The 13,792-nt window shown below is 47.2% G+C and overlaps 1 protein-coding gene across 1 annotated transcript in view; it reads right to left on the bottom strand.

Moving 5' to 3' along the window:
- Positions 1–13,792, bottom strand: part of LOC125448722 (polyunsaturated fatty acid lipoxygenase ALOX15B-like) — a 48,334-nt gene that overhangs the window by 10,546 nt on the left and 23,996 nt on the right. The window contains exons 8-11 of the mRNA XM_048524204.1: positions 10,658–10,861; positions 8,079–8,165; positions 7,259–7,428; positions 961–1,082 (exon numbers count right to left, since the gene is read on the bottom strand). Of these exons, the coding sequence (XP_048380161.1) occupies positions 961–1,082; positions 7,259–7,428; positions 8,079–8,165; positions 10,658–10,861 (583 nt within the window). The remainder of the gene's footprint in view (positions 1–960; positions 1,083–7,258; positions 7,429–8,078; positions 8,166–10,657; positions 10,862–13,792) is intronic.

The raw sequence follows: 13,792 nt of genomic DNA, 5'->3' as shown, positions 1-13,792 counted from the left end.
CCACAGCACACGGACTGCAGTGGTTCAAGAAGGCAGCTCACCCCCACCTTCTCAAGGGAGGCAACTAGGGACGGAGGCATTAGGTGCAAGAATGTCCACAAACCCCTGAAATAATTTTTAAAAATCCTTTGCATCCTTTTCTTCTCTAGTAACAGGAATGATCTGTGTACCATCCTTTCTCCGGGTGTAAAATCATCCACAATTTGAATGTTGCAAAACGACTGGCACATCTGGACAGACTTTTTAAGCCTCATTGAGCTAACATTGATTGAACTGAAAGCTCCTGGGTAATAACACAGCACAAAAATAGTTCAATTACACACCTTACAGAGTATACTGCCAGCGTGGTATTGTCCAGTTTGACAGCACACTGCGTAGGACCACATCTCCTATGCTGTGTACAGTTTTGCTCTTGTTATTTAAGGAAAGATACCAATGTGTTGGAGGTGACTCAGAGGAGTCTTAACTAGATTGTCAATGCAGAAGGAGTGGGATGTCTGGTGATGTGAGGTCGGATGGACTGGGCTTGTTTCCCCTGAAGGTTCGAAGAGAGAGCGGTGGCTGGGTTGATGTGTACAAGATCTTCAACAGTCTTGGTGAGAGAGATATTGGAAGGGAGTGTCCTGTTGTGGGTCAGTCCAGAACTGGGGAAGGGGGCCCTGTCTTAAAATTAGGGCTGGGATGAGGAGAATTTGTTTCTCTCTGAAGATGGTGAAACTTTGGATCTGTCTGTCTCAGGAAGCAGTCGGGGGAGGGAGAGGTCATTGAATATTTTAAGACGGAGGTGGGTCAATTCTCACCAGGAAGGGATTTGCAATTAATTGCGGGGAGAGGGCAATATGGGATTTGAAGCTCAAACAGGATAGGCATAATCTTACTGGGAAGGCTTGAGGGGACGAATGGCCTCCTGCCAGCAGAACCATGATCATTTTGAAAACCAGCTGATGTAAGCAATCAGACCTGATGACTGTCTGGCCAGGAATCCTTCAGTAAAGATTTCCATTGCCCAATCTTGGAGTTCGGAATCTTCCTGAACGGAGGCATCATTCTGGTAGTAGATGTCCATGATGCTTTCCACAAATCTTTGAAAGAGAAAGAGAATCTATGTTCAAGTTGAAGATTTATTGTTGGACAGTGAAGGTATGATCAAGAATCGGGGGTGGGGGGGTGGTGGGGGGGGGGGGGGGGAGCGTGTCGCTCAGCTTCACAGCCCAACAAGATCATGATAGGAACTGCAGGAAGAGGGAAAACACAGAACATAGAACAATACAGCGCAGAACAGGCCCTTCGGCCCTCCAAGTTGCGCTGACCTGTGAACTAATGTAAGCCACTCCCCCCACACTATCCCATCATCATCCATATGCCCATCCAAGGACTGTTTAAATGCCCCTAATGTTGCTGAGTTAACTGCATTGGCAGGCAGGGCGTTCCACGCCCTTACCAGTCTCTGAGTAAAGAACCTGCCTCTGACATCTGTCTTAAATCTGCCACCCCTCAATTTGTAGCTATGCCCCCTCGTTCAAGCTGAAGTCATCATCCTCGGAAAAAGACTGTCACTGTCCACCCTATCTAATCCTCTGATCATCTTGTATGTCTCTATTAAATCCCCTCTTAGCCTCCTTCTCTCCAATGAGAACAGACCCAAGTCCCTCAGGCTTTCTTCATAGGGCCTGCACTCCAGACCAGGCAACATCCTGGTAAATCTCCTCTGCACCTTTTCCAATGCTTCCACATCCTTCCTGTAATGGGGCGACCAGAACTGTACACAATATTCCAAATGAGGCCGCACTAGCGTTTTGTACAGTTGCAGCATGACATCACTGCTCCAGAACTCAATCCCTCTTCCAATAAAACCTGACACACTGTAAGCCTTTTTAACAGCACTATCAACCTGGGTGGCAACTTTCAGGGATCTATGTACATGGACACCAAGATCCCTCTGCACATCCACATTACCAAGAATCTTTCCATTGACCCAGTATTCTGCCTTCCTATTATTCTTCCCAAAGTGAAGCACCTCGCATTTATTCTCATTGAACTCCATTTGCCGCCTTTCAGCCCAATTCAGCAGTTTATCCAAGTCTCCCTGCAACATTCTTCCACACTGTCCACCACTCCACCGGCTTTAGTGTCATCTGCAAACTTACTAACCCATCCACCTATGCCTGCGTCCAAGTCATTTATAAAAATGACAAACAGCAGTGGTCCCAAAACAGATCCCTGAGGCACACCACTAGTGACCTGGCTCCAGGCTGAATATTTTCCATCAACCACCATTCATTGTCTTCTTACAGAAAGCCAGTTTCTAATCCAAACTACTAAATCTCCCTCAATCCCGTACCTCTGTATTTTCTCCAATAGCCTAACATGTGGAACCTTATCAAAGACTTTACTGAAGTCCATGTACACCATGTCAATTGCCCTACCCTCATCCACCTGCTTGGTCACTTTCTTAAAAAACTCAGTGAGGTTTGTGAGACACGACCTGCCCTTGATGAATCCATGCTGACCATCTCCAATCAAATTGTTGCTTGCTAGATGATTATAAATCCTATCTCTTATAATCCTTCCCAACACTTTTCCTACAACAGACATAAGGCTCACAGGCCTATAATTACCTGGGTCATCCTCCTGTGTACTAGAACTACACCTCAGTTTCCCAGCCCCCTTCTGAGCTAGTTTAAATCCACCCGAATAGTTCTGGCAAATTTCCTGCCCAGGATATTAGTGCCTCTCTGGTTCAAGTGGAGACCGTCCTGTTTGTAGAGGTCCCACCTTCCCCAGAATGAGCCCCAATAGTCCATGTACCTGAAGCCCTCCCTCCTGCACCATCCCTGCAGCCACGTCTTCAGCTGAAATCTCTCCCTGTTCTTTGCCTCGCTAACACGTGGCACGGGTAACAAACCAGAGATAACCACTCTGTTTGTTCTAGCTCTTAGCTTCCACCCTAGCTTCCTGAAATCCTGCCTGACCACCCTATCCCTCTTTCTACCTATGTCGTTGGAGCCCATGTGGACCATGACTTGGGGAAATGAGTGGAGAATTGGCACAGCAAGCTCAATTCAAATTATCCAGATCTCAGAAATCAGGATAAGATTTGTCATCAATTGAAGGCTTTGCAGGTTTAAAGGAAGAAAGGGCTCAGAACATTTAAAAGCCAAAAAGATAAGCTTTCAGAGAATTGTTGTAACTCTGGCTGGGCCAATGTTTATTGCCCCATTCCTAATTGCCCTTGAGAAGGGCCTCCTCTTGACCACCTGGTGGCATCCTCGCCTCCAGCAGTTGGCCCAGAATGTCAGTGCTCGATGCCTCACTTGTCAAGAACATAATACAGGAAAGGGAGTGACTTGATGGGGCAGACACCCCTTCCTAAGGGGCCTTTCCAGACCCTTCAGCTTGACTTTATTGAGTTACAGAGATGTCGGCATTATAAATATGTTCTTGTTATTGTGGGTGTTTTTTCCAAATGGGTTGAGGCTTATCCTACTTCTAACACTACTGCCAAAACTGTGGGAGAGATTTAGCTGAGGGAAATTATTCCCCGCTTTGGTATTCCCCATTGCCTGTCTTCCGATAATGGTCCTCATTTTATAGGTGACATTAATGATGCTAATATGCTCTCATTTGGGCATTCGCCGCCAACTTCACTGTGCGTACCGTCCTCAGGCTGCGGGACTCCTGGAGCGTTGTAACCAAACCTTGAAATCTAAGATGGCCAAATTAGCTTCTGCTACCGGTCTTTCATGGGTTCAGTTGCTGCCTTTGGTTTTATTTCAGCTTCATTGCACGCCCGTGGGCAAAATTCATTTATCCCCCACTGAGATTGTTTATGGTCAGGCCTTTCACACTCCTTGGACTGTTGCCCCTTCCCATGTTCATTTTCATCACATGACTGAGGACATGTCCTCTTATGTTCTCACTTTGACTAAGATTTTGAGAGGTTTTCACTCCCAGGTCCGTGCTGCCTATGAGAAGCTCCCCTCCCTCGACGCCGCTCCAGTCGTTAAACCCGGCTCCTTCGTTCTCATCAGGAATTGGACGTTCCGCGACCTCCAACCTCGATGGGAGGGGGCCCTACCAGGTTCTTCTCACCACTCCTAATGCTGCTGAGGTCGCTGAACACGCCGCCTGGATTCGCCTCCATCACTGCAAGGTCATTGGGTGCGCCCCTTCCGAGGGGGACAGTGGAGGAGACAAGGGAACGAGGAGCTGGGCACAGAATCAGAATCTGTTGGTAACGAATCGGTTCCCTAAGGTAGTGAACAGTGAATGGCTTGTTTCTGATCCAGTAATTCTTCTTTTGTTTTCGATATCTTACCCCTCGCTCCGTAACGGCTGGGTAGATTCTCACCACTCCTGCGGGCATCAGTGACTGCTGACGTTCGGGGACAATGCCGCTGGCTTCGCACCGCCACCTGCGTACAATGAGCCCTGCGGGGGTTGGGGGGTGGTTGAGGATTTCTGTTGAACTTTCTGCCATCCTAATGGCCTTTACAACCTTGAGCATGAAGGGCAATTTGTTTTATAAGACCCATGCCCTTGTATATGGGAACCGCACGGGTTGCTGCCCCCTTCCATTTTGCGCAGAGGCGTTATTTGTAGCTACCCGTGTGTGGACACCCTTTGACTTATACACAACTGACACGACGAACGCCTCATGCATGGGCCAGACTGGTACATACCGGCGTAGTGTTCCGGGGAGGTGTGCAGAACTCATAGCCTCAGACAAAACATGCTCCTCCGAGTGTGAGGGACACGCGGTAGAGCTGATGCTACGTGTTCGGAGCCACTAAGTTACCCACTTTGCTTTTCAGGACTGGGGTGGGGTTGCGTTTACGCTCTGGTCCCCAAAGACTCCTCCTGTGCGCAGACACAGTGCTCCCACCAGCACTGCCAGGTGAGCAAAGGCCTCTTTACATCCACCTGTGATGAACGGAGATCTCTTAACATCACTGCCGGCGGGCAGTTTATTTGTGGCCAATGTAATGGGACGCATGTCACTTTGGCCACCTGGACGTATCCGTTTGACTCCTACCAACTGGTTGGGTCACCTGGAGACAGCACCCAGCCAGCGCACTGGCGATACAGACAGTACGCACGGACGGATAATCAGGAGGTCAAGTGCTATTGTGCTAAGGAGGGTTTTGTGTTCCTCCTTAACGGGGTGTATATGACGGCCACCCCACCCTTCCACCCCTCTTTGCAGTTCGTACTATTGGGCCCCTTACTGTCCCATGTCCCCAAAAGGGCCATGTTGGTAGGAAGATCGTCGGCCAGACCATAAGCTCTCAATTCCGCGCAGATTGGAGGGGTCCGGCCATCTTAGGGTCCTCTCTTGGATACGGGTTCCTGGGATCCCAGTCTCTGGGAGGTGCCCTGGGGGTCATCAGCGTTAAAAACAGAAACTACCTCATTTGCGATTAACCGCCCTGGGGAACCACACAGTGGCAGGTCTGAGGGCTGTTAATGAAGAGTTGGCGGAATTGAGGCTCGATACACAACAGACAAGGTATGCTGTGGATTATCTTTTGGTTCAGCAAGGTGGGGTCAGTACTATAATAGGGGACAAATGCATCACCCATGTCATGGACGAATCATTTAATGGCACCTGTGCCATTCAGTCTATCCAATCACAATTAAATGATTTCAGGCCGGGTCCTCCTAAAGAGAATTGGAATTTTGGCATCTAGTACCATCGGCTACTCAATTTAGCACTTTATTTCGGTACTGTTTTACTTTGTTTATGTGCTGGTGTCTCCGTCATTAAATGTATCCTTACTAGATTAGTGACTTCTATTACTGCTATCGGTTCCCCGCAGTAGCTGCTACTCCTTCACCCAGACTATGCCCCCGCGGGGGATGTTGATCAATTGCCCACCCCGATTCCTCAGTTGTGGCGGGAGGAGGATTGGCGGGCCCTGGTGCCCATCACCCTGGACTAACCCGGATTTCTCCATCCCTATGGTGTGGTCACGGAATGACCAAAGCAGGGAGATGTGAGTCTGTAATTTGGGTGCAGGCACAAAATGGCTGCTGTGCAAGTTGGCAACAAAATGGCTTCTAGCTTGGGAACTGTGGGAACTGTGAATTCTGCTGGATCTGCTGTTTTAGCCTGGGAACCTCGCATTCTGCTAGGGCTGCAGCATAAGTAACGCTGTAATGATAAGATAATGCAGTACTAACCATTCTAGCTGACCTTCAGTAGCAAATGTTATGGCGCTATATGGTGGGACAATTCAGTAACCTAAGCAATGTGACATAAGCTGTTTACCACTTAATACAATTGGTTTAGGTAACTGTCAATGAGGCTACATCATGTATTGATCAGAAATGCATTGAAAACACTGTGCAATCACGCCATGTATTCTGCTTTAAGAAAAGTATAAAATGTCTTTGTATTAACCTATGATATGCAGCTCCTCCAAGAAGTACAGAAGTGCTCGACTTCTGTGATTCTGGATGATCTGTACCCGGCCGATTGAAGAAATAAAGAGCAAAGTTTCAAGGAGCCAGACAGACTGCGAGTGTTCATTGACCGGTAGTGGGATCTAGACAGACCCCGGCGGGGGTCCAGATTTACAGTGAGACACCATCTTGAACCACCTCGCTTGGTTACCATTTAACACTTGGGGCGTTAAAGAGGGAATTCCAGGATTCTGATCCAGAAACACTGAAGGAACAGCAATATATGCTGGACATGCACATGGACAGCAGTGAATTGAGGGGATTGTAGGTTAGGTTATTTTGTTTTTGGATTAGGATTATTCCACGACACATCGTGGGCCAAAGGGCCTGCACTGTGCCGTACTTTTCTATGTTCTATATTACCAAGTCAGGATGGGGAGGGGCTCGGAGGGGAACGTGCAGGAGGGTGGTGTTCCCATGTACCTGCTGGCCCTTGTCCTTCTGGATGGAAGTGGGTCGTGGGTTTGGAAGGTGCTGCCTGAGGGTCTTTGGTGAATCTCTGCAGCGCATCTTGTAGATGGTACGCACCGCTGTGACTGAGCGTCAGAGTGAATGTTTAAGTTGATGGATATCTAAGAACATAAGAGATGGGAATAGACCATTGGTCTGTTCCTCCATTTGCCTCCCCATTTGTATTCCCAGAAATTACATGGTAAAATTCATGATGTATTTTTCCCTGTTCCAGTCATTTCCAGTTAATTAACCAGACAAACTGAACCAATGAATTGGGAGTTGTGATCAAAGAAGAACAGAAAGGAGGCTATGTTGTGAAATGTGTTTGCTGGAATCTCACCTGTTTATCGCAAACCAGATTTTCAGCGCATCATCCCTGTAGTAATATCTGGGCAGATGTTCCACTCTGCGAAATGCCAGGTCTTCTGGGAGACACAGGGAAGAATAGGTTGTTTGCTCCAAGGCTCGCTGCAGGATTTGTACTTTTGCTTCCCCTCCTGTAGAGAAAGCCTAAAATGACATGATATAAACACGATGTGCATTGAAAATGTGATGGGATCTGATCCAATTCTCAACCCAGAGTCTCAACTTTAAACAAGAATGATGGCTGATCATTTAACTGGTGGAGCCCTGTCCTGTGTTCGGTTAGATCGTACCTTTTCTGTGACACGAGATGGCCAAGATTGGAGGAGGACATCTTCATTTTCATCCCACTCCAAAAAAGAAACACACTTCCTGACCAATTCCCTAGTCTCTGCCCTCTCGATATTCCACTTTCCCTGGTCAGTTCCATCTCAATATCCCACCTTTCCCAGTCTCTCCCCTCTCAACACCCCACCTTCCAGACTCTCTCCCCTCTCAATATCTCACCTTCCCCAGTCAGCTCCCCTCTCAATATCCCACCTTACACAGTCAGCACCCCTCTCAATATCCCACCTTCCCCCGTCAGCTCCCTCTCAATATCCAATAATCCCAAGTCTATTCCCTCTTGATATCTGACCTTCCCCAGTCTATATCTCCCTATTGTTCCAGTCAAGATTATTAGAAACACTGAACATTCTGAAGTGATTCCTTGGTAAATATTGAGCTCTGTCTCATGTTTTCCTCCTTACTATCACATCATTGTCATTCCCAATAAGAATGTGAAGGGTTGCACTTACCTGATCAAAAACACCTCCATCTGATATCAGGAGATTCCTTGCTGCTGTGTTAATGTCTAAAGTAAATTTCAGGTGAGGCATGAGCAGCTGGAAGATGAAGAGTTTGCAAGTTTACTTTGTTGTTGGATAGTTTCACACAATAAAAAGGAGGTAGTCGGTCTTGAAATGCATTCAGTCAAGATTTTGCAAAGCTACATTGATGGATTGTTCTGGGGTGTGGCCATCTCAAAATCTCTCCTCATCCCATCAGAGAAAGTCAAATAAAACAACAGGGAGCTTGATAGTCAGCCAAATTCTGTGAACATGCAGGGGAGCGCTGAGCCAGGTGGCAGAAATCAAGTCTGCACATGCTAAACCCAGAGAAATTTCAACAAGAAACAACTCGACTCAGAAATGGAGAGGTCCCTGTCCGAAAAAGTATTTGAGATGAATTGCACACATGTCTGTAGAGGGACTGGAGATAGTGGACAGCAGGTGAGGTACAACCTTAGAATGACTTCAGCGCAGAAAGAGGCCATTTGGCCCATTATAACCTGCCAGCTCACTCAATGCAAATCCGTACCTTTTCCTCAAAAGACTGCACACTGTCATCCATCAGATATTGATCAAACCCTCCCTCCACCCACACTCTCAGGCAGTACATCCCAGACCCTAACCTCTCGAGTGACCCTCCCTCCACCCACACTCTCAGGCAGTACATTCCAGACCCTAACCCCTCGAGTGACCCTCCCTCCACCCACACTCTCAAACAGTACATTCCAGACCCTAACCCCTCGAGTGACCCTCCCACCCCCCACACTCTCAGACAGTACATTCCAGACCCTAACCCCTCGAGTGAACCTCCCACCCCCCACACTCTCAGACAATACATTCCAGACCCTAACCCCTCGAGTGACCCTCCCTCCCCCCACACTCTCAGACAGTACATTCCAGACCCTAACCCCTCGAGTGAACCTCCCACCCCCCACACTCTCAGACAATACATTCCAGACCCTAACCCCTCGAGTGAACCTCCCACCCCCCACACTCTCAGACAATACATTCCAGACCCTAACCCCTCGAGTGAACCTCCCACCCCCCACACTCTCAGACAATACATTCCAGACCCTAACTCCTCGAGTTATCCTCCCACCCCTCACACTCTCAGACAGTACATTCCAGACCCTAACACCTCGAGTGAACCTCCCACCCCCCACACTCTCAGACAATACATTCCAGACCCTAACTCCTCGAGTTATCCTCCCTCCCCCCACACTCTCAGACAGTACATTCCAGACCCTAACCCCTCGAGTTATCCTCCCTCCCCCCACACTCTCAGACAGTACATTCCAGACCCTAACCCCTCGAGTGACCCTCCCTCCCCTCACACTCTCAGACAGTACATTCCAGACCCTAACCCCTCGCTGGGTGTAAATAGGCGACATCACTGCTGTTTCTTTTGCCAATTACATTAAATCACTATTCATCTTGTTCTTAATCATTCTGTAAAAAGGGAAAATTTCTTGCTTTCGACTGTCTCCTATGTCACATCATCTCCTGTCCCTCAGGATACCAGGAATCTCTCCAGTGCATTCACATCCTTCCCTAATTGTGGTACCCAGAGCTGTCCACAATGCCCCAGATAAGGGCTAAACAAGGCATTACTAACACCCATTATAACCTCCTGATATTCATACTCTCTGCCTTTATTTATGATGCCCAGGATCCCATGTCTCTCACTATCTTCTTTCTCCATCTGTCCTACAAAGGTTGCACACATTCATTCCCGAGTTTGCCAAAAACATACACGTGTCCCACCAGTTTGCCTGCACTCTTTTGAAGGTTTTGTAGTTGCAACCTCTTCAGCTCAACTCGTGCCAACAACATAAGATGTTGTAAAACTATGGTTCTAACACTGCGCTCTGGAGAACTCCACCATGACCTTTCCTCCAGCCTGAAAACCAATAGTTTACCACTGCGCACTGTTTCTTGTCACTTAACCAGCACCTCACCCATTCCCCTATGGTGCCTTTCCCTCATGGAACCTTTGTTACCTGCGTCAATCCCACTCTGTTATCTTGCCTGCTAGCTTTCCCAAGTGTTTCCTCAATAGTAGAAAGATAAGTTGACATGGATGGATGAATTAGGAATGGGAGAGGGCTGGTGAGGGGGATTTGGGCCGAATGGCCGGTTCCAGAGTTTGGCTGGAATGAACTTCCACCTTTCCTGATCCCCACTGATGCTTCCATTTTCCCGCGTATCCAGAGATTTGACCCACCAACTCAATCCCCAAACACTCACTTCCCATCAGAATTCCCAGGAGTGACCAAAGATACACTGAGCTTTGCTCCCCCTTGTTGCCAAAGAGAGTTAAAGACCACAAGACATAGGAGCAGGGGTTAGGCCATTCAGCCTGTCAGGCCTTCTCCTAGCTCTCAGCTCCATTCTCCTGCCTGTTGTAGCACTTTAACTCAATTCAACACAGAACAGGGATGAAACATGCAAAATAGCTGTGAGAGCAATGGTAACTCGAGTCTCTAAGACACAGTCTTGGGGAATCAGGCTCCCTCTGGGAATTCAGGCGTTTCATCTGCAGGTACCTTAAAAATGGGATGTGCGTTTGGCAGCTTCCGCAGTGTTGCAACGGAAAAGACCTCTGCAAAGAGGTGGGTTTTCAACAAGTGAGAGACCAGCTGGTGAACCTGCGTGTCAGCGTGTCGAGCCCAGATCTTGGCAAGTCGCCAGTCATACTTGCTATCACTTGGTAGGAAGATGGGGTTGTGTGGTCCTGGCTCCTGTTTGATCTGCCAATTGTACAAATTGCATGATTACAACGCTGGCTGTTAAGTTAAACAGGAGCTTAACAAGTTAGAATGAGTTGAAACGATGCTGGCGATATTTCTGTTTCTACAAAGCGCGATTTGAGAAAAACTAGTATCGGCCAGGAATCCTACTGTAGTACATTGTCAAAACAAGCAACAAAAGCTTAACAGGTTCCGAACCTCAATATTTCTCCCAACCAGGTCTTAATACTCCAAGCACTGCCTGACTGTCAGCTATCAAGACAAGGTCACTTTTGAACAAACTGAGGACCAGGCCACCCGGCCCATCGAGCCTGCTCGCCCTGCTCTTCAAAAGCCCCACAGGTGGTCTGATCACCCAAATTCACACTGAACCCCTCTTACTCATCGAGAATCCAACTCCTTCCCTGGCCCCGCCTTAAAAATATCCAAGGAATCTGCTCCCACTGCCTTCTCAGGGGCATGTTGGTCTATAACCTGGAGTTGTGTGATTTTTGACCATGTCCACCCCAGTTGCACAGCAGCTCCTCCACATCACTTCTCAGGGAGTGAGTTCCAAAGGGGCATAGCCATCTGTGGGATGAAGATTCTCCCCATTTCTGTCTGAAAAGGGGTGAGCCCTTCTATCTCTGCTTTAAACGTCTGAATCATTGACCCCTCGTTCTAGAGACTTCCACAAGGGAGAATCTTCCTCTCCATATTCAGTTGGTCAGGACACTTCAAGATGTTATGGTTCAATCTAGTCACCGCTTTTCCTTCTGAACTCCAGTGTTACAAGCCCAGCCTGTCCAAACTCTCTTCATAAGATAATCTGTCCCATTATTGGTCTGATAAATCTCCTCTGAACAGTCTCCATTGCACTTACACCCTTCAATCGATAAGGAGATCAGTTCTGTACACTATACTCCAGCTGTGGCCTCTCTGGTGCTCTGTAGAGCTGAAACATACCCTCCCACTCCTCATGATAAATTGTGACATTCTATGAGATTTCCTAATTACCGGCTGTACCAACCTTTTGTACTTCATGCATGAAGCCTACCCTCCATCCATTGACTTTATTCACACACTCACTGCTGTGGAAAGGATGCCAACATCACCAAAGACCCATCATGCCCCAGAAATGATCTCCTACAGTTTCTTCTGTCAGGAAGACACAGAAGCCTGAACACACTCACCAGCAGGCACAGGAGCAGCTTCTTCCCAGCCATTATCAGGCTGATGGATGGACTCTGGAGCCTCAGATAACATGGATCTTGCTAACTTTGATCTCACCTAGCGCACACCCTGTGCTATGCAACCTGTATGTCTCTGTCTAAGTCTTTTTGGTCTGTACATCCTTGCTTAATATGATCTGCCTGTACTGCTTGTAAACAAAGCTTTTCACTGTACTTCGGTACACATGGTAATTAAACAATCAATCAGTGGGAAGTGGTGATGGCCTAGTGGTATTATTGCTGGACTGTTAACCCAGGTAATGGTCTGGGGACCCAGGTTCAAATCCTGCCGTGGCACATAGTAGAATTAGAATTCAATAAAATATCTGGGTTTAAGAATTTAATGACGACTGTGAATCCATTGCTGATTGTCAGGAAAAACCCATCTGGCTCACTAATGTCCTTTAGGGAAGGAAACCGCCATCCTTACCTGGTCTGGCCTACACGTGACTCCAGACCTGCAATAGGGTTAGGGTTAGAGTATGTGGTTGACTCCTAACAGCCCCCAGGCAATTAGGGATGGCCAGCAACCCCCTTATTCTGTGAATGAATAAAGAGTGAAAAAAGCCCTCTACATCCCAGAGCACTGCAATCTCCCACCATTTGGATAACCTGCTTCTTTTTCATTCGACCGGCCAAAGTTGACAATTTCAAATTTTCACACGTTTTACCCCATTTGAGAGATCTTTGCCCATTTATTTAAATTAATTACATCCCTTTGTACTTCCCTGCACTCTCCCCGTAGCCCTTGATTCCTTGTGAGATCAAGAATTTATCAATGTCCGATAAGACCATGTGAAATGCTGTGTTCCAGATGCAATGTGACTGGTCAAACTCCTCGACTTAAGCAAAACACAATTTGTTTAAAATACAGTGTGAAGCTGGATTATCGCAGGGCCCCGGCCCAAATCGTCAAGCTTTCCTGCTCCTCTGATGCTGCTTGGCCTGTTGTGTTCATCCATCTTCACACCATGTTATCTCAGATTCTCCAGCATCTGCAGTTCCTACTATCTCTTACTTAAAATACAATTTGGTTAAAATACAAACCAAAGAAAGAGGAATTTAGAAACAGTCAACTATTGGAAAACTTAACTGAATAATGGATACAGTGCCGATCACTAATTAACTGTTCCAATATACTAACATCCCATAAACACACCCCTTGGTAAAAAGGCAAATTCAGAAACAGATTCTTACATGCAGTTCTCCAATCCAGGAGGAAACAGCTTCGAGGAAAAGTATAGAGAGTGCAGCAGCCAGGAAACATTCACTGATGCTTCCAACTCTTTTCAGACCCCAAAAACCTTCTGATGTTACTGAGAAAACCCTAACCCAGAAATCTGGATCTGAGAGAGCTGGCCACAAACATTCGGGCTGTTTCCATGGTTCCAACTTTAAAAAAATACCTAAAGGCCTCACAAGTTGTTTACTTAAGACATCTTCAGTAGCTAATTCGTTGCCTCTGCCTTACAACCTCTCTTCAAAAATAAAACAGGACCAAATCACCTTCCAAAGTGATAGCATTATCACAGTACAGTACACCAACCGGGTCTCCTCTATCCATAGCACTCGCTAATTCCTCAAAAGGAGTCATGATTTCCCATTTTTCAAATCATGCTGATTCTGTCTCAGTTTCCACATAACTTGTTACAAGTGTCCTGTTCTAATGTATTTAATAATAGCTCCTCATGTTGCCTCCTTGATCAGTGTCATGCTGTTT

This window comes from Stegostoma tigrinum, chromosome 45, assembly GCF_030684315.1.
Source record: "Stegostoma tigrinum isolate sSteTig4 chromosome 45, sSteTig4.hap1, whole genome shotgun sequence".
Taxonomy (NCBI): domain Eukaryota; kingdom Metazoa; phylum Chordata; class Chondrichthyes; order Orectolobiformes; family Stegostomatidae; genus Stegostoma; species Stegostoma tigrinum.
The sequence above is the reverse complement of the archived record's forward strand: the minus strand, read 5'-3'. Positions and strand labels throughout refer to the sequence as shown.